Source organism: Manacus candei, unplaced genomic scaffold (assembly GCF_025592945.1).
Source record: "Manacus candei isolate 608988 ecotype Guabito, Panama unplaced genomic scaffold, ASM2559294v1 h1tg000017l, whole genome shotgun sequence".
NCBI classification, from domain to species: domain Eukaryota; kingdom Metazoa; phylum Chordata; class Aves; order Passeriformes; family Pipridae; genus Manacus; species Manacus candei.
In genome coordinates, this window is record NW_026138065.1 from 18,500,950 (window position 1) to 18,524,046 (window position 23,097).

At 36.3% G+C, this 23,097-nt stretch overlaps 1 protein-coding gene across 7 annotated transcripts in view; it reads right to left on the bottom strand.

Moving 5' to 3' along the window:
- EML4 (EMAP like 4) overlaps positions 1–23,097 on the bottom strand; it is a 153,644-nt gene that overhangs the window by 51,523 nt on the left and 79,024 nt on the right. For 4 of the 7 annotated variants that reach the window (XM_051783131.1, XM_051783127.1, XM_051783126.1 and 1 more), the window contains exons 2-5: positions 19,404–19,586; positions 8,404–8,533; positions 3,159–3,332; positions 972–1,100 (exon numbers count right to left, since the gene is read on the bottom strand). In XM_051783131.1, the coding sequence (XP_051639091.1) occupies positions 972–1,100; positions 3,159–3,332; positions 8,404–8,533; positions 19,404–19,586 (616 nt within the window). Of the gene's footprint in view, positions 1–971; positions 1,101–3,158; positions 3,333–7,683; positions 7,761–8,403; positions 8,536–19,403; positions 19,587–23,097 lie in introns of those variants that run through there. The other 3 variants (XM_051783129.1, XM_051783128.1, XM_051783132.1) reach the window with 2 other exon arrangements.

Here is a 23,097-nt window from a genome sequence, read left to right on the forward strand (position 1 = left end):
TCAGGTAGTTCTGCCTTGAACCAGTTAATGGCTATTTGAATGAAGATTCATGAGCAGATCTATGAATCTGCAGACAACAACAAAGAAGCTGCCAGCATGCTGGGGAGATACTGGCAAACAGGAGAGGGGTCAATCAAAAAATCAACACCAATTCAACAAATTCCCCAAAATTTCAACCAAGTCAAAAAGAGAAACTGTGTGAAGACAAAGCAGGAAGCCCAACTGGCAGAGAGTACTGAGGACAAGTACTGTGGGTTACAATAGGGGTCAACAATGTGAAGTTAAAGCAAAAAGCAAACTCTTGACCTTGTGTTGACAGAAGCAGGAGGAGTAACTACTCTGTGCTATTAATCTCCAGCAAGGCCTTCACTGGAGACCACAAACTGAGAAAACCTGCTGCTGAGGAAGTGGACAAGAGGACTGATAGGCTAGCGCACATCACCTACTGGAAATGACACTGAAAAGAAGGCACCTGCGTATTACCTAGAACCTGTAAAACAGGAATTTGCTAAACATTCAGATGGAGAGATCTACCTGAAAACATAAAAGTATATTCCTACTATTACAGTCTACTTTAGAAACACACATACTATGTGAAATCCAGTAAATTGACTTCAAGGAAATACAGTTGCATTTTCAAATCAGCTTGAATTAGGAAAAAAGGTTGGAAGCTTCACAACAGTGGCATTAAGCCATACATCTTAAATCATAGTACATAATTCTTCTAATCCAAGTGGGCAACATTAAAATATATGTACGCAAAAATCCTGCATTCACATTTTATAATAAATTTAAGATTCCACAGGCACCTGGAGCATCACATCGGCAAGTTATGTAAGTAGTTACTCATGGCAAAAACAAAGATGCAAATGGTCCTAGCATATACAGAAAAAAGTTGACTAGAATTAAACGATTTCATAATATTTTGACTCTAAAGTTCACTTGCTTTTATGTACCAAATCAATACATACTTGTCTGCATTCTTTGCCACTTTTGATATTAATTTAGATGTTGATGGTATTCTCATCAGCTTGTTACGACCATCATCTGGACTCTCCCAAGCACTATGAGGCTTTTCAGCAGCAAAGGATTTCTTTATGCTAGAAGAAACAAAAAATATTTTAAATGACAAGGTGATAATATAACTAACTGGAACTCGTATGCAACAGACAGATCAAGCAGCAGGAGACAAAAGCAGAACTAGGTCTTCCTTCAAGCTGAAGCATGAAACAGGAAAAAAAGATTAGTCAAAAAGTTCTAACTGGATGAATGAAAACAATTGAGCAAGACAGTTGCCACGTTTTTAACTACTCCTTTGCATTTCCAAAAGCTTTTACGTAAAGACTTGAACAAAATACCTCTCTTCATTACTACATTGCTAACAAATTACAAGAGCAGAAAAAATTAGGCTAAGTACATTAGCCTTAAAGAATAAACTATATTTAAAAATCAATTAAGTAGATAACAAAGAAAATTAATCTTTTTTCCCCTGATTAACTGTTCACCAGCTCTAGCACACTGATGTCTGAGGCAGAACAGTTCTATCAAATTACAGTTTCATATGGCTGCTTTGCAGTTAGCACATACTTAACAACATTAATGGCTTTAATCTTTTTGAAACAAATGTCTGCAAACTTCTTGGGTAAGACAAAATAGGTTTGGCCCAATATTACAGACAATTAAATTCATGAATTGTGATGAAATTTTCAGCAATCTTATTGTAATCAATTTACACTAATGGGAACCTGCAAGTTATGCAGTCACTAGTTCATTAATTTCACATATGGAATACATGTTCAAAAAGAGATCTAGCCCAAATCACTCTTCAACCACCTGATTTAGTTTGCACATGTCCTGCTAATAGTATCATACTTCATCCTGTCAGAAATGCTTTTTGCAGGATTAAGTCCTGGAATGCAACCTTAGAAATGGCAAGCTCCTTCCACAGCACCTCAAAGGTCCTGCGACAAACAAGTTAATCCAATCAAGTTAAACCATTATGAGACAAAAAAAAGCATTTATTTTTTCCCCACACTGCAAAAGATTAGTAAGCAAGGCTTCAGACAACTTTACAGTGAGATACCAGGCAAGAGAATAACAGGCCACAAGTTCAGCTTCAGACAACTTACGGGTTTGTGCAAGACATGGAGACAGAGCCTTTATGGAGTGTTACAACATGCATCAGTCAAGTGAAAGTTTAAATATTTATTAGAGCTGTGAATTCAAGCAATGCAAGACAACAATCTTGTGAACTAAAGTAAATTTCAGAAAAATAAATTTCATTTTCATTTTGCCTCAGTCTCCTAAATGCCAAAAAGTAAAAAAAAAATTTCACACCTTCCAAAACAGTAAGGTGACAATGAATGAAGAAAAAAGAAACCACACCAAGTGATCTGCATAGTTTTGAAACTCAGAAGATACCACCCAAATCTTAAAATCCATTTTCTTGACTTTAAAAAACCATCTAAAATCCCCAAAGTATCTTTTTTTTTTTCTCTGTTTAATTCCCACTAAAATGATGGGAATTTAGAGGTAATCCTACATAAACTTCCTCATTTACTCAAGTCAAGCAGTTCTATGATCTGGGTGTAAAACCAGAACTTCACTCCTGTAAAGAATGAGAATAAATGTGAACCATCCTGCAACATAGCAGGAATTTGGGAAGGGCTACAAAAAAACCTCTTGAAAATACAAACTGCAGTCACTTTGTAGAATAATTATAATTTCTGAAGGAAAGGTTGCAATGATACTAGTATTTTAAAAATACTATTATGAGATGTAGTAAATGGCCATGTACAAAATACACTCCCACAATTCAGCTGTGTCAGACAAAATATGTGAAGTGTATTTTGAGAAGGATCAAGTAATAGTCATGATTAGATATTTTAGAATGATGGTTGATTAGAGGTAATCTACCATATTAGGATTTCAACCAGAGAACAAAAAATTTTCATAATCTTAAAAATGTACGTTAAGAAAAAATGCATTTTTATGTATTTGCTCTGCTGCAATGCATATTGAATGCACCTTCTCTAGCAAAAAAAATATCAAACATTAACTTGATCATGAGAAGAACTATTTCACATGACTTGTTGTCAAATATGAACTCAGTATCATTACAATAATTTTCTAGTTCTGTACTGTGGTACTGTGAAAACCTTTTAGTTGGAGCAGAACTCTTGCTTTCTTGAGTTTGCCTGTGTGTTTGGAGAGTCTGTGAGGAGGGCTGGGGAGAAGGTGATGCTTGAGTTTGTGGACTTTGATCATTAGAATGAGAGTCCTCTTTTTTTTCTTTCTGTCCTGGAGGTTTTTCCTTCTTTTTTTCTGTACCGCTGTAAAATAAAGTGTAACATAAGGGGGGAAAAAAAAGGAAAACAAGCAAATAAATTAAAAAGGTGGGAGAAAATGTCCTCTGTGAAAAGATGGGAGAAGCATTTAACAACTTGCTATAAATAATCACAGAAAAAAAACTTTGATTAGTTACTCACTCTCTTCAGGTTAGCATTTTGCTGAAATAAGATTTATTCACAAGCTCCAAAAATAAAATACAGTGCAGGGGGTATGGAAAATTGTTTACTTATTTTTAATGCGCAGTTTTACTACATTTACTCCGATTTTAAAATGAACATAACTTTGATTTGAGCATGTCCTCTGTTCACGGGTGCTCCTACAGCATTCAAAGCTGACACAAGTTGATGCACCACAAGTCTGCCGTGCCTCGGAAAAAACCACCGTGTGGTTCAGCTCACTGATTACCTTACCATGCTGTCAGACAAGGCTCAGTGCAAGTGAAAGGCAGGACTGTGACTTGTGCTATCTCCAATTAGCTTAAGCCCACCATGAAACTGTATCTCTCACTCCGTATTTCTGGACATGAATGGTACTGCTTATCTTTGAGTTGCCACCAAAGTTCTGAAATGCTGTTGCTTGTCCCTGGGCTCTCCCTGGCTGCACCAGAGTTCAAAGGAAATCACCCCTGAAAACTCATGACTGTTTTGATTTGTAGTTGACTTACATCAGACTGTCTTGCCACTTCTTTAGTGCCTTCAGTCAATGACCGCTAAGAACATCTTTATTTTCATAGTGCTGTATTTATTAGGCTAATATTTGAAACAAATTTAAATACATGTCATTAAGAATCTTAAATCTATTAAGAACCAAACCAAAGGTTCTCTAAGTCAACAGAAAGGTTAATTAAAAGGCTCTTCTAAAAGGCAACATGCTTTTTAAGATACTGAATCATTCAAACAAAACCAGGACCTGAAAGAGAAGAGTACTCTGTACTACACAGTCTATTTATTTCCTAAGATAAAAGAATTAAATCTTCCAAGACAGATTTCTCAGTGAACAAAACCAGCAAGATACAAACACCAGCTAACAAGGAAAAAGAAAGATTTTTCTCTTAGGGTCAAAGTAGCCTGCAAAGTAAAAAGTAAACAGTATCTTTCTGAACAGGAGAAGCCCCATTTCTGTTCTTAGACACCAATTTCCCCTGCCTCAAATCCTTGCATGATCTTAATTATTTGTGTTTCCACTTACCTTTGCCCAAAAATCAATAACAGTAAGACAACATTCAAAATAAACTCATAAAAATAGGCCCCCAATCATCCATAAGATTTTCTTTTTGCTTCTTTAGTTATTTCAATTAAAGTGTGTCATCTACCACTGAGACAAAGCCCCCAACACTTACATGAGTTCAACTTTTCCAACTGTTTTCAGAGAAGCAAAGCATTGAAAACCAGGTAAAATCATGAACAATAATATAAACCCCAAATACATTTGTAAGGATCACTCAGGATTTCTACTGTAAACCATAATAACAAGTTTAGGATGTCAATATAATCCATCAGAGTTACATTTTCTTTTCAAAAAAAACCAGACAAAAACAAAACAAAGAGCTTTCACATTTCTTGAGAGCATATATGTGATCATAGAGAACAAAGCTTGAAGAACTGTGGGGTTTTGTTTAATAATTTATAGCCAAAAGTCCTTAATTAACTACTAGTACTTGCACTTCTGGATGCAAAGTACACTACACTTAATACTATTGCAGTCTGTTGCAAGAAATACAGAATAGTGAAATAAATTTTTGGAATCTCTTTTCATTAAAGAAAATGAGTCTTTCTATTCCTATGACAGTCATGGACCTCTGCACTCTCTATCTCATAAGAATGGGATTTCTCACAACAAAGTCAATCTGTTAGGACAGGGTTTTTTTTATGGATTGTTGTCATATTTTTTTAACAAAATTGTATTTCAAGAAGACATGCTTCCAATTTTCCTTTTTCTTCTATTTAAGGATTTCAAAATACAGTCAAATAATGGTGAAAGATGGAAGGGAGGCAGGAAGAGAAAGAACACATCAACACTATGATTTCGTAAGTCCACCCTGCATTGCTACAAAGAATGATCCTACTTGGTCAGAACAACGGCTCACCTGACATCATATCTCTCTAATGGTAGTATAAAATAATTCTTCAGGTCATTAGGTCATGGTGAGATCATTATCTGTAATGCCTTATACCTTGGATTTCAATGAAGTGCTTTTATCTACCACCAGGTTGTAAGTGGGATTCTTTTTTTGACTGCCATTTTAATTTGGAGGGAAATCACGTAGATATGTGGCAGTCTGAGTACTGAATACCTTCTGAATTTATTTTGTTTGCTCACTTCTGGTAAATTTTTCAGCTTAATTGTATTATGACTGGCTATTACAGAGTGGCTCTCACAACTAATACTTCTTCAACTAGGCCTTGCGTAACAACTGAAACCAAATTAAAACCAGCACCTTTTCTTGTGGGTTTCTAAAAACTAGTTGTTCCGGGAAGCAGTCATTTAATGCAGCCAAAAATTATTTCCAAAACCCAACCTGATGAGGCATTTTTTCAGCCTGCATCTGAGTAGTTGAGAGCTATTACTATCTGTCCTAATTTTGGAGCTTCTTTAATTTCACTTAGTACTATGTTTCATCCTTTGGGCCACAACACACTGGCAGCTACTGTAGATGGCAGTCACTGTGAAACATGAAGACTATTCTTACCAGAAGCTGTTTTCAGAAGAATGTTTAGTCCTAAGAAAAAGGATCAAACAGGTCTCTGACAGTCAATGTTTGGTTGGGTTTTGTTTGCTTGTACAAAATACAAACCTGTTTCCATTCCAGACTATAGGACTGAGATTTTCTCAACACATATATGACTTTATCTCTGGCAATGGGACATATCTACCTGGTGTTCAAAGAATATTCCTGGGCTCTGATTTTAGTGACAGCTGGTATTTTAGCATACCAGCATTGTTGACATGAGACATGCCGTTGCTGTGCAGCTACTGAGCCATCCCATCATCTCCAGTGTTCAGGTTGGTAGAACAAGATTAAATAGTCCACGAAATGAAACTGCTCATTCATAGAAGAAATTCTCAGAGACAGCAGCTCTACAGGGGCCAGAGATCCAGAAATGGACAATATTAGGAGTGCACCAAACACAGACACTGAACTTCAGCAACAGTAACAATTTGGACACAAGTAGGCCTTCTGTTATTTTAAGAAGATGTATGACTATGTATAGTTAGAACATGAAAAGCCCTAGGCAGGCTGTGGGGTCTGTTTAGAATCTAAAGTTAATTCTATACCTACAGATGACCATGTCCACTTGTCGCACCACTCTAAGCTTCAGCCTGAAGAAAGACCTGGACAAGTTGAGGTGAAGCATCCCACGACCAGCTGATAGTCTCCTCTGGTCTCCCTCCTTTTCACCACAACAAGTGGTAGAAATAAACACAGTTATCCCTAACTTTGTAAGGAGATGGGACTACTATTAACATTCACTTACATTTCCTTTTACCTTTTTTGACCTGGTAATTTTATAAAAGGGTTTCTTCCAAGTACCAAACAAATTTAAGGAATAAAGACATGAGAGTGAAAGGAACTGCTGGAAAGACAACTAAAGAGCCTTCCTAGGCCTTTCTAAAGCAGGAAAGGCCTTTCTTGAGGAAAGGAGTCACATCTCTTCATCCTCTGGAAGCAGTGGGCTCCCCTGGACACTTATTCAGGGGCCCAGGGAGAGCTGCCCTCTGCATATTACGGTTTTCCTCTTTTGGCCTATCCAGGTCTCCTTTTAAAGACCTTAACTCAGATGAAAGGGATGCCGGCCACTCCACTCTGCTCTTCTTACGTAGTCGAGTGTTGAGCAGCCAATGAATCAAGAAGATGATTCAGCACAAATGCAAGCTGAACACCACGTGAACCGGACTGGCTCTCATCAAAGTGCCAAGAGCCACAGGGGTAAGATTAATGGAAAAGTGCTAACTAAGAAATACCTTCCTGCAGGAATGTCTTTTGTCCCCGTGCCTGTCACAGTAGCAGATAGAGACATACACTGATCACTGTCTGATTTACTGTTGAAAAGTAAACATAAGAATACAATAAAAAGAAAGATATGCAATGCTACACGATGGAGAAGAACAAAGAGTGGGGCATTACCCTTGCTTTGCAAGTCCCAAAGGGCACTAAAGCTTTTTCTAGTTTGTTCTCATACAGTTTATATTTGCATGCAGCATTTTTATCCCCTGAAGTATTTCCTTGTCTTGTTGTACAGCACAGTATTTACATCCACACTAGAAGATAAACCAGCCCCTGCAGTTACCAGAGTACTCTACAGAGGCCAAGAATTTGTTCACGTAACTTACCACATTACACATCAGAGTATTCTCTGCCCCGTGGCTATATCTGGTAGCCTGTTCTTCACAACAAATAGGTACAAAACCTACTGTTCAAGAAGGCATGCAATCACTGTCTAACAGACCCACAGAAAAACACAGTTAAGCAAACACTTTGTTTACCATATGAAGCTGAAAGTATTATATGGAGGAAAACTACTATTGTTTGGTTCTTGGGTCATTTAACTTACAAATTACTCAAGCAATGTTATTTCCACACATCTGAGATCTTATACTGATTTCATAAAGGCTAAGTAGCCATATTTGGGTTAAGATTACAAAAATGTAAACTTTTATCTTAAACAATTCATAGCTATTTTGCTATTGCCAACTATTTACACTCCAGACAATGAAGTCAGTTTTATCCTTTAATTTCCTTGGGAAGGAAAAAAAAACAATCTATAAATACCAGGAGGAAAAAATTCCCATTTGTACATTTGTGTATTTCCTTAGTGAGAATTCATTTTGGACACTATACAGTATAGAAATACTCTCCATTTATGAATTCTGTTCAGAACCCTGCTGTAAGCAGCCCAACAACATGGTACATCTCCAAAGTTCATTTGTGCCTTACTAGACCTCAGGCAGCTCTGCTGAGTGTTGAGCAGAGACAAAAATTAAACTCTTGTTCTTTTTGGTTTTGGGTTTTTTTAATATATAAACACTTCAATTTTAATAAGAATTTGGTACCTTTTTGCAGCAGATGAAAAAGTTTCTTTTTTGGCAACAGAAACAGATGAACTGTGGCCTGTTTTCCTGCTTCCTGTACTTCCATTAGTTATACATGACATCGAGATAGCTTCTCGCAGGCTTGGCTGACCTAGAAAAAAGTAATATTGAAAAACATAAGGGTTTAAATCTCTATCCAAAAGTCCATCTGAAAAAACAAAAAACTCTCATTTGTGGACTTGGTGTCACACAGCAGCAGCCTGAGCATTTGGGACAACCATCCAGTGACATACACTCATGAAAGCTTTAATCTAGGCAGCTGGACCCAGAAGACACCTGAGAGGGGTCTGCTTCTCTACCACCATGCTGCTATGAAATAATTACTAAGTTATTTAAGGGTTGGGATTCTAAGGATTGGAGGGGGAAAAAAAAAAAAATCAAGATTTTCAGTTTCTTTTCAGCTGCCCTTTGCACCTTAAAATACCTTTCAGTATATGCACTGTGGTATAGCTATTAAGTTTCTGATATTGCTCACTCTGTAGACCATCTGCCACATCCAGTGAACATTACAGACTCTCTCCAGGGATGAATCAAGAGTGTATATGTGAAGAAGGCTGTTGTCTGTCAGATGCCCACTTCACTCATTGCAGAAGTTTAAAACTATGCAGTGAATGTGGGAGGGGATTGCAAGGAAGACAAGGGAGAGCAAAGGCTCTTCTATTTTCAGAGCTGAACACTAGCCTGGCAATTAGCTTCCAGACCTGCCTCTGCCACAGAATGCCAGTGAAATACAAGGCATTTTAATCGAACCTGATGCTTCATCCTTTCCCACTAACTGTGTGTCTCTTTCTTTTTGTGTGCCTGTCTTATTTCCAAGATCCTCCTCCTAAGCACTAAACTTGTACTTTTCCCCTCTGAAGCACTACATGCCCAGTAAAAAGATCCCTGGACTAAACTCACATTAAACATCCAAAAATCAGTGGTCACTTTTGAGCCCATCTCTGTGTCACATCCCCATTTCACAAAAAGCAAGTTGTTACTGGATCTCCTGGGGTCGTGATAACCAGTCACTCTGACTTCAGCAACAAGCACGAAGGACACAATCAACAGAAAAATAACAGGTCTGTGTTCATGGCACGCTTGGAATAGTGTGAGATAGATAAGGTCACACATTGAAGATAAAAGTGAGGAGTAAAAAAGCAACGGGAGAATCGACAACTCTGTGCACAGAGGACAAACTGACGCAGATGCCTTATTTGAACAATACCAGCATTTGGTCCATTTGTCACATCATGGCTCTATCAGGTAGATTGAGAGGCAAATTAATTCTTATTTTAAACAAGCACTTTATATATGAGATACTCATCAAGGGAACATTAGATTTCAGAACTATTTGTATGAAGGCGGAAATGGGCTGACTTGCACTAACCATATACTTCTTCAAAGTGCACCACACATCATGTGATCACACCTGAAATTCAGATCAGGAAAGCAAAAAGGAGCATGCAGAATATCCCAGGCAGAAATGAGAAAAAAAGGAAATCTGAAGAAAGTAAAAGTACACTTAAAATCAGAAACACTTCAAAGATTATATTTTCTTCCTAAATTCTGCATAAATCAATTTGCTGTGTGATTCCTTCCAACCAGTACTCTTTAGAGACTGTTTATTTGGACCATAAACATTTGGAACACAGATTTTATTTTAGAAGTTAGTATAGTGTACAAAACCTCTAAAGCTCAAGAGATTTTTACCCTATGTTACTCAGATGCAAAACCAAAAGCACATGAGCTTATAAAGCACTTTTACTATTAGAAGCCTATAAATTAGCTTCTTTTATTTTCAGTGACAAAGTAAGTCATCTTCTTTGTGGAGATGCACAATATCAAGGCCTATGATTCACTCTTGAACTGCATATGACCTTAACATCTCTGTCTGCTCATTGTAATAGATTAATGCCTCTCCAACCAGCACTAGTATGGCTTTCCAGAAACGTGAACTGGGAGACATAACAGCGGTAATTGCCAGTACAGCAGGGAAAGCATTCAGTGGGAAGTGTAAAGAACAACAGTGCTACAAGGCACAGCAGTTTAATAAGATGGAGAACACACTGTCAGCTTTATCAAGCAAGGAGCACATAGCCGTTTTGTTTACTGATGAAATCTAGAATAATTACCCCTACTAGGTATGGAAAGTGTTAGTTCCTGTTTATGTCTAGCCACAAAACTGATTAGAAATAAAAATCTAAATCAGTGTAAAACTCTGTATCAGTGTAGTGTCATGCACTCATTACAAAAATGTGCACTACTCCATGCAGGGATGAATACAATAATAATTAAAAAAAGGGAACCAAACAGCAGTTTTGGGATTATTTGTTTTTCAGTAAAGTGGATATTGATAACAGATCTGCAAAGTGCTTCCTAATGTCAACAAGTGGCATGCAAAATAACGTTTGAGATTAAGATTTTTGAATCAAAGTAAAAACAAATTTTACAAAATGACTAACAATGAAACATAGCCCGGATAAAAAACTGCAGTGACCATTTTGTTTAAAGTGTCAAAAATGTATCAGGCTTTCTTACACTCCAGAAAAAAATCTTGATCAGTTACAGTAATGTGCCACACCTGACATGCAATAAAATGTAAAAAAGCAAGAAAAGCAATGAAAAAACCCCAACAAATAAAACACCCCGAACCCCAGACCCAATAACCCTCAGAAAGAAGACCCCTTCCAAATTCTATATATTGTATTTTAACTAGATGCTCAAAAACAACTTTTAGAATACCTACTTTTAACAGGGAAAAAATTCAATTTATCATCTGCAATTATATGTAAAGAAAAAGCATTTATATTTTAATCCACAAGAAGGAAGTGCAAGTTTAAGCCCTGTGCACATCCCAGGCAACGAAGCAGTAAGGCCTGGCTGCCCACAGAGACAGAGACACGCAATAGGGATCTTCTCAGCTGGGTCATAAATCTGAGGAAGCTGACCCACCAGTCCAAACCACTCAATTCTCTTCATGACTCTTAACCAGGGCATCTCTACAGTCAAAAGATGTAAAAATTAACACCACTATAACCTTCTTCACTGCAGAGACAGTACTTCATAGTCATAGTAGTCAAGTGACTTTGCTTCAGACACCTGGGAAATAATGAAGCAGGACAGGAGAACACAAATTCCAGATCAATACACTAAAACAATTGAGTTCTCCCAGCACTCTGGCTGCACATCTCTGCCAATACCATGTCATACGTCACCTGCTAGAATAAAAAGTCTGAAATTTTTCAGGCTGAACAGCACTCAGCATTATCTGCTAGCTTGGAACAAAAGCCAGACATAAACTGAACATAAAATGAAAGCCAGTGTATGGTGACCAGGATTAAAGCCAAATTGTCAGAGATCAAAGTGGTAAAAAATGTCTTTTATGGATAATGGATTCATCTCTGTTCTGATAATTTTCATAGAATAGTATCTGTTGAGTTCAAAAGAAGCATTTCATTAACATCTGTCAAGTATACAAATGTGTGAATTAAAGATAAGTAGGACTAGAAAAAACAGACCACAACAAACCAAAAATCTTTTTCCAACTCTTTATCAGCCTTGATTAGCTAACTGGGGAAAAAAATGAAGCCAAGCTGTAAGAGGCAGTGTTAAGTTTTGAAAACGTGTGTCCTGTGATAATGCAACATTTTTGTCTCCAAACATACTTAGACAGTGCTAGAGCTGAGGATCGGTTAGTAATTCATTTTTTTCCCAAAACTCAAAAGTTACAATATTTTAGGTTAAAATGTAGTTTATTGTGCTATTAATCATGTTTACTGAAACATCAATTTGCTTAATATCTTCATATTTGCCAATATCCTGACAGATAAACTGCCTTACAAAATAAGAGCAAACCTTTCTTTCTCTTCTTCAGGTAGTTCCAATTTAAAGTAAGTAGCTGCAGCTATATTATAACTTCTCTGGACACTTAATTCAAGTGGATTTAAAAGGAAAAGCTCAATAAATTACATGTTACAAAAATTAAAAAGTGGGGCTCTATAGTTTATTTATTTTTTTCCCTCTTCATTAAGGCATACAATACCCAAGTCCTTCAAAAACCTTAAAATACTTCACTTTCAGCAAAACTTTACAAAGATTTCTATATTTCAAATATATTACATGCCATGGGGTTTCGTGCAAATAAAAATGATGCCTGGAAGGACAGGAAACCAATTTAGTACTCTTACTAAAGAAGCCTACAACGTTAACTCACCAGAGAGCCCACAGAGGTGAGCTGCAGAAAAAACAGACAGAAACAGTTCTAAGTGTACCAGAACATAAGATTTTATCTGCACTTCCTTCCTAATATAACAACATCAAAAACAAACTAGAAATTATGACAAATTCTAAACTTATTTCAAGATTTTATAATGAATTGTATGAAAGCAGTTTATTGTAGCCACTGCTCTGTTTCCAAACTTTTGAAGGACCTCAAGTCCCTCAGTTCACAGAAGATGCTGGCAAAGAAACAGATCAGAAGCACTAAAAATCTTTTCAAAGTGAGTACTGTATTCTGAAGGGTAGAGAAATATTTTCTTCAGCATTTTGATTTATTCAACTACTTCACTTACATAGTGAGAGTCAAATTTTGATTGAGACTTCTTAATTAGAAAAAAACGTTCTCTTCTTCTATCACATGAACAAACATTACAGGTCAGGGTGAGACACCAGGTTTCAAACAATGACGAAAGCACATCACGAAAAATAATTCAGTCCGCTACCTATGGGTTATGCTGCTTCTTGTTTAATAATCAAATTTTAAGACAGAACTAAGTTCTGACAAACTTCATTATTCTTACAATAATTATATCCAGCTAAAAAGATGCATGCTTCTTATATTTTTCTTTTTTAAATTGAGGCCAAATTTCACAATTTTTAACTGACAGTTAGCAATTAAACACATATTATTTGTCATTTCCTATTAAAAAGAAAAGAACTATCTGAATAGAGGTATGTTTATATGCAACAGTTTGAGAATGTATAGCTAATGCATAAATCTTGAGATGCAAGTGAATCTTTCCGAACAGGTAGATAAACTAACTAAAATGTTAAGAATAATTAAATACATATTTTGAGATTTCCTACAAAACTTTTATAGCTAGGGACTTAACCCATACATTTCTAACTTAAATGGTCCTCCTATAGATACAGAACTAGTTTTTCAGGCGTTAGGGGAGCCATGGCTCTGCTATTCGAGCATGCATTTAAAACATGGAAACTGAAGACTTCTTTGTCCAATTGCATGTTAAAACCACACACCCCTTTTCCTTCTCCCTCCTATCTTATTATTTTGCTGTACTTTCCTAGAAGCACCATCTACTCACTCAACCAATTGTCAAACGCGCTAAATCCAAGCAGAGGAAATAAAATTTTAACTATGATAATTTGAAACAATTTGGTATAGTCTGGCAAACAGTGATGAAAAAGCTATTGCAGTGTTATAAACAATAAGCAGTTCTTATTTGAAAAAGTTAATGGTAACACTGAACTCTTCCAACACTGCAATTCTTGGTTTGAGAAGCATCACGGAGAACAGCAGAGTACCACTCAGGAAAATTTGCCTACTGTTCTAATAAAAGCACACAGATGCAAAAAACATACCCAAAACTGTAAGAAGCATATGGCAAAAGAATAAGGATACTTATCCCTACAACTGAAAAATGCTCTACAATGCTCTGAATATCTTCTCCAATGAACAAGATTAAGAAATTATTTTAAAAAAAAACCCAAAAACTCCTGAACTTTTTTCTCCACTTCTCTTCCTAAACTTGGTTTAGCTGGTTACTGACCTTTAGTTCATTAATGTCCTCTAGTCCAAATTCTTTGAATAAAGGAAAATATACGAAGAACATAAAAAATAGTAAGTATAAAAGAAGAAAAAGAAAATACTCAATAAGTCAGAACAGAGGATAGAAAAAATGGAGAAGAAATGCAGAAAATATAATTTTAATGCAGAAAGAACAGATGGCACTAAAACCAATACCTGGAAAATGCATTAAGACCTCAAGAGTATCATTATTTGTTATGTGAGCATACAGTCTGCAGACTTCAACTGGACTTTTCCCATGAGTAAAATGACACATGTACAAGCTTGCCAGGTTAGTTTTAATATTGTGGATAAGAACTTAAGTCTGACCACTACCATAAACATTTTCCTATTTACGTTTCTATTTTCTCTTCCATTAACATTTACTGATTAGACAAGATAAACATGTACTCAGTTATAGAACAACTCTGCTCATTTTAAGACTAAAAAACCAAAAAATGCAAGTCTGTCTTATCCTTTCATTAATGAAGTTTGCTGAACACCTGAAGTCAATTTTTGTTAACATAAAACAAAATGACAATGTTATTGAAAGGAAACTATTGCTGAGATAAGGAAAAAATCACATCTGAAGTGCTTTGCTTACATTAGTGCAATGAGACAGAATTTGATGAGACATACTATTTCATATAAGAGAAGGAATCAGGAAAAGAAGGAAAACTTGATGGGTTCCTATTTTAAAAGCCCACTGCACAAAGGAAAAATGAAAACTAAAAATACCCCACCAACTGCACTTCCAGTACATAGCTGCTTTTGCAGGTCCCCAAGAACATTGCTTTAAGCAAAATAAAATGTCTCTCAGTCTGCCAGCCTGCATTGTCATGAGAAACCCTTTCTGCATATTGCCATCCACTATTCCAATTTCGCTTTGTGAGTTCAATTTGCATACGAGTTATTTCATATCAATTCCTGTCCAAGCAATAGGAAATGTTCCCCTAAAGGTTTAACCTTTGACAAGCCTCCTCATTATTTCTTAGGCTAGAAAAAGGACATGAACTCTGTTTCTCTACAGGCAGACATCAGATGTACTTTCTGGTAGATGGCCACTTTTTCAGGCACAAGTTCATACTCCAGTGAAATGATTAGCCTGAGATATTTTACTGGTGCTATTGTGTGGCACAAACTTGTCCACACACACAGAGCCTGAGGGATGAATTCTCCCATTACACACATTTTGATACCCTGGAAGATTTTAATAGGTTTACCAGGCACCAGCTGTGAGCCAATCTATCTTGCTGGCAGCCACGAGTACCAGACTGCTTTATGCTTTCCTTTTCTTCACTGTCCAGGTAATCTTTGGTTTGGGAACTTTTTGTGAATGTTAACAGCATCAATCATGCATCAACAGCAGAGGCATGTGGCAACAAGAGCACAGAGCTGCCAAAAGCAAAGAATTTCCCACCAAAGAAATTCTTCTTACAAAGCCATCTATTAAAAAAGAAAAGAAAGAGAGAAAGGAAAATCCCACAAACACACTCCCACACTCTGATCCCCACAAAACCCATAGCTGCTGGGGATCTGATCTCTAACCAAGCCCTTACACATTTCTAATCCTCAACACTGCCTTCAGACCTGGTAATTTCTCCTTTGTGTAGTTATTCTTAGCTGTGTGCAGAGCTGGAGAAGTACTATCATAGCCTTTTTTTTTTTTTTTTAAGAGATTCTCTCTATTTAGAATAACTTTGCATTGAGAAGTCACACGCGAACACTCCCAGCCTGCTTTTCTCTATGAAATACAGACAAGTGTTAATCCTGTTGCAATTCCTACTAGAAGTATTTTCCTTATTCAGTATCTCCACTTCATGCTTTACTAGGAGGCACTGCAGTGGATAAAAAATTTTGCCCTTTATCTTATCTTCTACAGTTCACAAATCCCTGTATGAAGAGTAGCTTGCTTCTGAGAGAGGACTAGATGTATAAAATCATAGGTAGCAACCTCCTGACTGATAGCCCATGAGTTAGAAATAAAAATCTACCCATGCCCAGACAAATTTTTTCACTGAAGACTGGACTAAGTTCAAAATAAGCATGAGGCACAAATGTAGGAAAAAAAGGAAAAACTAAGATCTAAAGGATAATCCAAAAACTTTATCTTCAGCTACTGTTTCAATCTATCAACCTAAAATAAAGAAGCAAGAAAATTAAGAACAGAATTAGATCACCAGATGTGCAATGCAGACTAACTAGACAAAGCATGACGGGATCGCTTTTTGTGCTAAGTTGAGCCACCAACTTCAGAATAAGAAAAAACAGTGAAAAAGCTACAAGGATTTGTCCCTTTTAGCTTGATTCACAGACTGTTCACAACACTTATTTTTAGCCTATGAAAAATCTCTCTTCAAAGACACTGGTGAGGTGGCAACAAAAAAAAATTGAAAGGTTTTAGAAAACTCATTTCAGCAAAAAGGAGGAAAGACTCCTTCAAACTAAGTTAGTTATTGCCTCACACTCAGACTAAAACTAAATGGAAAGATTCAAGATGGCTTTTTATGGTACTATGATAAGTTCAGTTTGTTTTGAAAGTATTTATCTCACTGTGTTGCCATACTTGAAATTAAACACATATCTCTCAATGAAATAATAAATCTATATACATATCTATGCTCTTTAGTAACTATTTATGTCAGTATGTATTTAAGAGCTGTTATAGAGAAAAATACTTTTGTGATTGAAAGCCTCAGCATTTTTTTTAAAGAAAACCAAGAAAACCTACCTATAATATTTACCACAAAAACCACAATTATTGTATTGCAGAAATCCAGACTTTTGATAGGATCATAAACACCAAAACGAATTTTGGAGGAATACAGTTACCTTTGCAGCAATCATGACTTGACTAGTAAGAGCCTGTTATATACATGTGTAATACTTCAAAGGAAACTTAACAATTACTTCCTTAAGTATTATTTTTGTATGGCAATTCAGAACTTCTACTAATCCTACTCATCCAAGAAAATAATACACTGATCTCTGTTAAAACATTTCAAGAGTTTTTTAGCTATTGAACGAACTTAAAACACAAAAATCAAATGTAGAACCTAGGGTATTGCAAAAAGCTATGTATGAACTTGTTTTAATCTCAAGCTTACTTTTCAAGACTAATTTTAGACTCTTAAAAAATTCCAGTGATTTTATGTGAGCAATTTTTTTCGTACTGTCTTAATACCATCTATATACAGCTGATTTCATGATTAACAGTGAAGCTAATGTGTTTTCTGGTGGTATTAGGTAACTGAACACAATGGGGACACATCCACCACAAATTAAATACAGTGCCAATTAGTCATAACTCATAAGTTCAATGTATTAGATCATACGTGTACATATCTGTCCCGGTCCCCATCTCTTTCTTCACAGTTACAAGCTGTTGGTGTTCATTTGTAGAGATTTATACGACCAACCTGAAGATATTTAGATATTCCACCCTCTGTCTGCACTGCCTCCTTCAAATAATTAGTTTATTTTTCACTGCACGAATTGACCTAGACAACTCGGTATGGTCCCAAGATCCCCAGAAAGGAGATGGCTCCAAGGTATTTTGCAGAACACAGCATGTTTGTCCTGCCTGTACGCAAAGTTTGCTGGGTATTAGACAGCTCTAAGTCAAAGGTTTTTAGCCATGTTTGTGCACATCCCAGCTCCTCTGCATTTAAATGGGAAGAATAAGGTACAATGGTGCATTTTGACCACAGTTTTTCACTTGAATATTTTCTTTTCGTCATAATGGACAGTGGACAGCAGAGTGATTTAGCCAAAATACTTGCCAGAGCTCTATTTACAACGAATTAAAAAAGGAAGCCTCAATCTTGATGGGACCAGACATGTAAATCGGAGAGATAAAAGCTGCATTTATAAGCAGGGATGACAACAATCTACTATTTAGCAAGCAAGAGAGAATGGCAGAATTCAGAGCTCAAGCCAATTAAGCATCATGACTTCCTTCCATCTGGCAGAGAGACTGTAAAACCACTTAATTAAGGAATTTGATATCTCTGCCACGTCTAAAATAATTCAAACTTTCAGCATTTTCAGCTTTTGCATTTTCAGCCTGTATAATGCAGTCACCCAAACACAGGCTGTGTTGTATCAGTTCAGTGTTATTGCACTGGTGTAACAGGTGTACTTCAAGGCTGAAACACAGGGATGGATCCCAGAGATGTCTGTGTTGCATGGTTTGATGGCACTAGATGAAATTATGTATTTAATTTGTGGTGGATGTGTTCCCATTGTGTTCACTTACCTAGTACCACCAGAAAACACATTTTCACTGTTAATCATGAAATCAGCTTTAAATAGATGGGATAAAGACACCACTGAATAAACCACTTCTAGGTGTGAATTATTTGAAATATGACCTAACCTTTTCTTTAATTAGAGACTTGATATATGTCACAAATATACATAGCTGTAATTTTCTTTGAATACACAACTTTAAGTTAGACTAAGTCCAAAACTTGATTCAAATAGTTCTCCAGAAAAGAAAATTAAATGTCCATAGGAAGAAAAAAAAAAAGTAAAAATTAGTGCAAACAGCACCCAGTTTCTCTACTCTTTAACAATCCTACATATTTCAAAGTTGCAACGTAAAGTTACTAGTGACTAACCAAAAGAAAGATTACTGAGTGGCTACGTGGCCATTTCTTACATGAAACCTACTGGTGGCGAAATAGCTATATTCAGAAAGCCTTCTTATTTGGTGGCAATGTGTTTTGATTTTTGTTTTCTTTTTAATTTAGGGGCAGGGGGAAAGGCAGCCTCTAATATGCCCTTTCAGTTGAGTAACTTCTAGGTGAAGTCAAAGCTGAGACTAAAAACTGTCCAGAAGCCCCAGAACCCACAATGGCAGGCTGAAGACTGCAGCTGTAAAGCATTGCACCATTTACACTGAAACAGGAACTTTTTAGCAAGAAATTAGGAAAATTTTCAGAGGCATCAAGAACATAAAAATCTTAGCAAAGAGCAAAATTAGCAAGCATATTTCAGATATCTATTAGCCATATACATTTAAGCCACTAAAAAAATCTAACCCCTCCAGCTCAAATATATCTGCTTTTCCAAATGAGACAGAAATGGGAAAAAAGAAGCGACCAGTGGAGAACATTCTAACATGATTAACACTCTGACTTCAGAAAGAGTTTACCAAATACGGGCTTACCTTTACTTGGTGCTGATTTTCTCACAGAAGCTACATGGTCTTCAGAGATAGCAAGACGCCTCAGCACATCAGCCAGCGCTGCTTTTAGCACAGTGATTTCATCTTCTTGTTGCTGCACTCTCAGCTCCAGGGCTGAAAGACGGTCCTGGACATCGGACGTGCTCGCAGCCGAGATGCTGTCATCTGCAGAGCAGAAAGAGGCATTTAACTGGTTTGTTCTGAATTAAAAGCCACAGAAAGGAGCCTCCACAGCACGAGTACGTCTGTCCCATCATTTTGAAATACTGAAGACATTCAAACAAACGTGTTCAGGCAAATAAGGAATGGATATTATGTCAAACATCAAATTAATGCTTCAAGACAGAAATGTTACTAATCTTTATCTAAGACAGAAGGCTTAAGGAGTGTGGCCCTATTACAATCACAAGAGGCAAAGTGCTTTCTGTTAAAATAGCGCAGAAAGGAAAACACGCTTACCAGCAGAAGGAAGACTGAAATCAAGTTTTTTTTAAACAGCCAACTAAATAAACTAAAAAAGCATAAAACTGTGGTAAATGTTTTGCAATATATTCTTTTGGAACTGTTTACGAATTTTAACTATGATTCTTAATATTAAAGCCAGTTGTAAAGTTAAAAAAAAACAAACAGCTCCACAGTTGAACATACAAGTATTGCTAGCCATGACCTAACTGCATCAAGTGGCAACCCCAATTTTAATGGTCTGGATCAGAGTTCCTAATATCAATTCCTTCTTTAACTTTTTTCACATCACCATCCTGTATGTGTCAAAAAACACACAACCTTATAACATTTGGCTTGAAGCAAACAGAAAATAAATATACTACAAAAAGGTTCCAAAAAACTCTTTGGCCACACAGAGATAGATTAGCATTGAAGGTCTAATCCAGCAAAATCTATTCTTCAGTGGTAAAAAGGAAATTACAGTTTCTGATTACTCTTTGCCTTTGACAGTTCTTTGCATTATTTCTGCCAAGCCAAAATAACACGTAACAGATTTTTGTATTTGGCTGTTCCAATAAATCACAGGCCAACCACAAAAAAAAAAAATCTGCAAAAGAATATGTTGCTCAATCACAAGGTACTGAATTCTTTATCCATGCTGTTTCAGGTTTACTAAATACTCACTAAGGAAATTCTAATACAGTTTTACCAAATTTACCTGTATTATACAAATAGACAGTTTAAGTTCATATTCTACGAAATAAATACAAACAGCAAATTTACATGTAAGGGTAAAAAGTGAAAAGGTATTATTACTGTGATTATATAGAATCTAAACTGTAGTTCACTTATCTTATGAAGACATATGAAGGAAAAAAAAGTTAATATAAACCACAATCCTAAAACTCTGTTTTTCCCTAAAAAACGCCTTAATCTTAGAAATACTTGCAAAAGGGTACTTTTAAAATACCTGAACGCAAAAGAAACACTGAGCCAAATTCCTCCAATGGATTAAATATGAAAGAGATTATGGAGTTCAATGCCAATTTCCATTCAGTTAAAACATGATACTCACTACTGACAGACCAAGAATCGAAACAACCAAAATAAAGAACCACAATAATACTTTCACAACACAAATTTTTAAAAGGAGTTAGTAAAAAAACCCTAATGTTAGTAGTGAAATGTATTCACAATTATTATTAAACTGAAAGGAACGGTCGAGGTTACAGTTGTTAAACATCTCCTACAAGATGAACAGTTTTGCATATTGATTTAATTCACTATTTGGTTACACCAAATGCAGAAGTGTATCGCTTCATGGTTAATACTATATTCATTCAGGTTGATAAAAAGAACTGCAGGGGAATTAATAAGGCACATAATCAGACTGAGATCCAGAGACAACAGATCAGAACAGTTCTGAACAAAATGCCTTTAATACCACCATCCTACCTGTACCTCCTATATTCAGAAAATTTATTTTAATGGCTCTCTGTCCCAGCATATCCAATGCTCTCTCAGCAGTACTTTACAAATCCAGACCTGTGGCAGCTGCCCCAGGTTAGGAAGGACTGCGTAAAATCTTTTATTAAAACCCTCATTTTCAAAACATAAAACCCCATCTGCTTTAAGAAGCTAGCAGAAGTTCCTACAAGCACACATACCTATGCAGCACATAAAAAGGAACCAAGATAAATGTACGTTAATCCATGAAGAAAAGCCTTTACTTTAGCAAAGTAAATGGACTTCAAAAAGTACCATATAATTCATATTTCTACTGTCCTTAAAGTGTTCATCTTTAAATACATGCAGTGGACCAGTCAGAACGAACACTGCAGAAAACAACTATTTTCAAAATATTATAAACCTTATAATTCATCTTAGATTGGGTACCAGTCCAAACAGAAGAGAGAAGTTTGATATTTCCTTAAAAAAAGGGGAGGAAAAAAACCCCACACTTTTTGGTTTTTTTCTTTTTTGTCTGCCAAAGCCTTCAATTAATAAACTATTAAAAAGTCTTATAATGGAAAAATTATGGATAAATTCCCAGGCTGCATAAACATGCAGCAGATCACTATAAAACATTTGTAAAATGAATAAGTAGCTATGTCAAATCATCATTTTAGAAGCCAAATATTACTGTGTTCCCTGTGTGGAGTCCAAATAATAGTAATTACCAAACCAGGAAAGGTTCCACTGCTGAGTGGTCTTTCTGATGTGCACAGATGCAAGTGCTCTGCACATCTCTGTATATCTTTTTTTCCCCACCAAGTACTAACATTGACTAGACTGTTTCTGTTGAACCCCAATACCCCAAAAATGGGATACATTACCTGGCTGCTGCAGCTCCCAATGCCAGTTATATCACCAATTAGAAACTTCAAAGAACAGGGGTGCAAATCTTTCTGCCCTGTAAGGGTGAGCTGCAAATGCTCTGACCTCCTCAACATATCAAATGAGATGGTAGCAGAGTTGACTGATGCTCCCCTCTGTGAACTGTGCTGTGGAGGTTTAAGCCTTGACACAACACAGAGAGGCAGAAGGACTCTCAAACTCAACTACAAACCAACAGCTTCTCAGAGGTCATAGCTATGTAAATGGGGCATGAGTAGAAAACAAAGTAGGTTAAGCCATTTAGCTGATTCAAAGCCAGGCAAGGTAATGGGCCATGTGTGTACTACAGGAGAAAAGGGGTTTCAAACCACCAGCAGCTGCTTTGCATTGCAGAGAGGGCACATGAGGAACAGCAACTGAAAGAAGCTGGAGAGCAAGAATATCACTGGGAAATCAAGAATATTTTGGTTGATCAAAGAATACAGTAGCACACTGGGAAGACATTTTATTGTTCTTTATCATTCTACAGAAGCAGCATCTGTTTCAAGTGATGACAATCATGTATTACCCTGGCAACTATTAGAGAATTAAAATGAATGATTCCCAACCCAAAAACCTCACTCATTACAGCAAATATTTTACTGAACTCCAACATGCCCTTCTTGGCAGTGTCTTGAAAAGTAATTCAACAGGGATTAGCTTAAAAGAAGATGCCTTGAAAGTAAGCACAACTGCAAGCTGTGAGATCATTCTGCCAGTTCTGCACAATGCAAAATTATACCTTTTCTTCTCATAAGTTTTCAAAATCTCTTACAGATTTCTTCTTTCATTAAAAATACATTTTATAATCTAAAGAACTACTTCAAAAGAAGTTTAAACAAAAAAACTTCCTTCA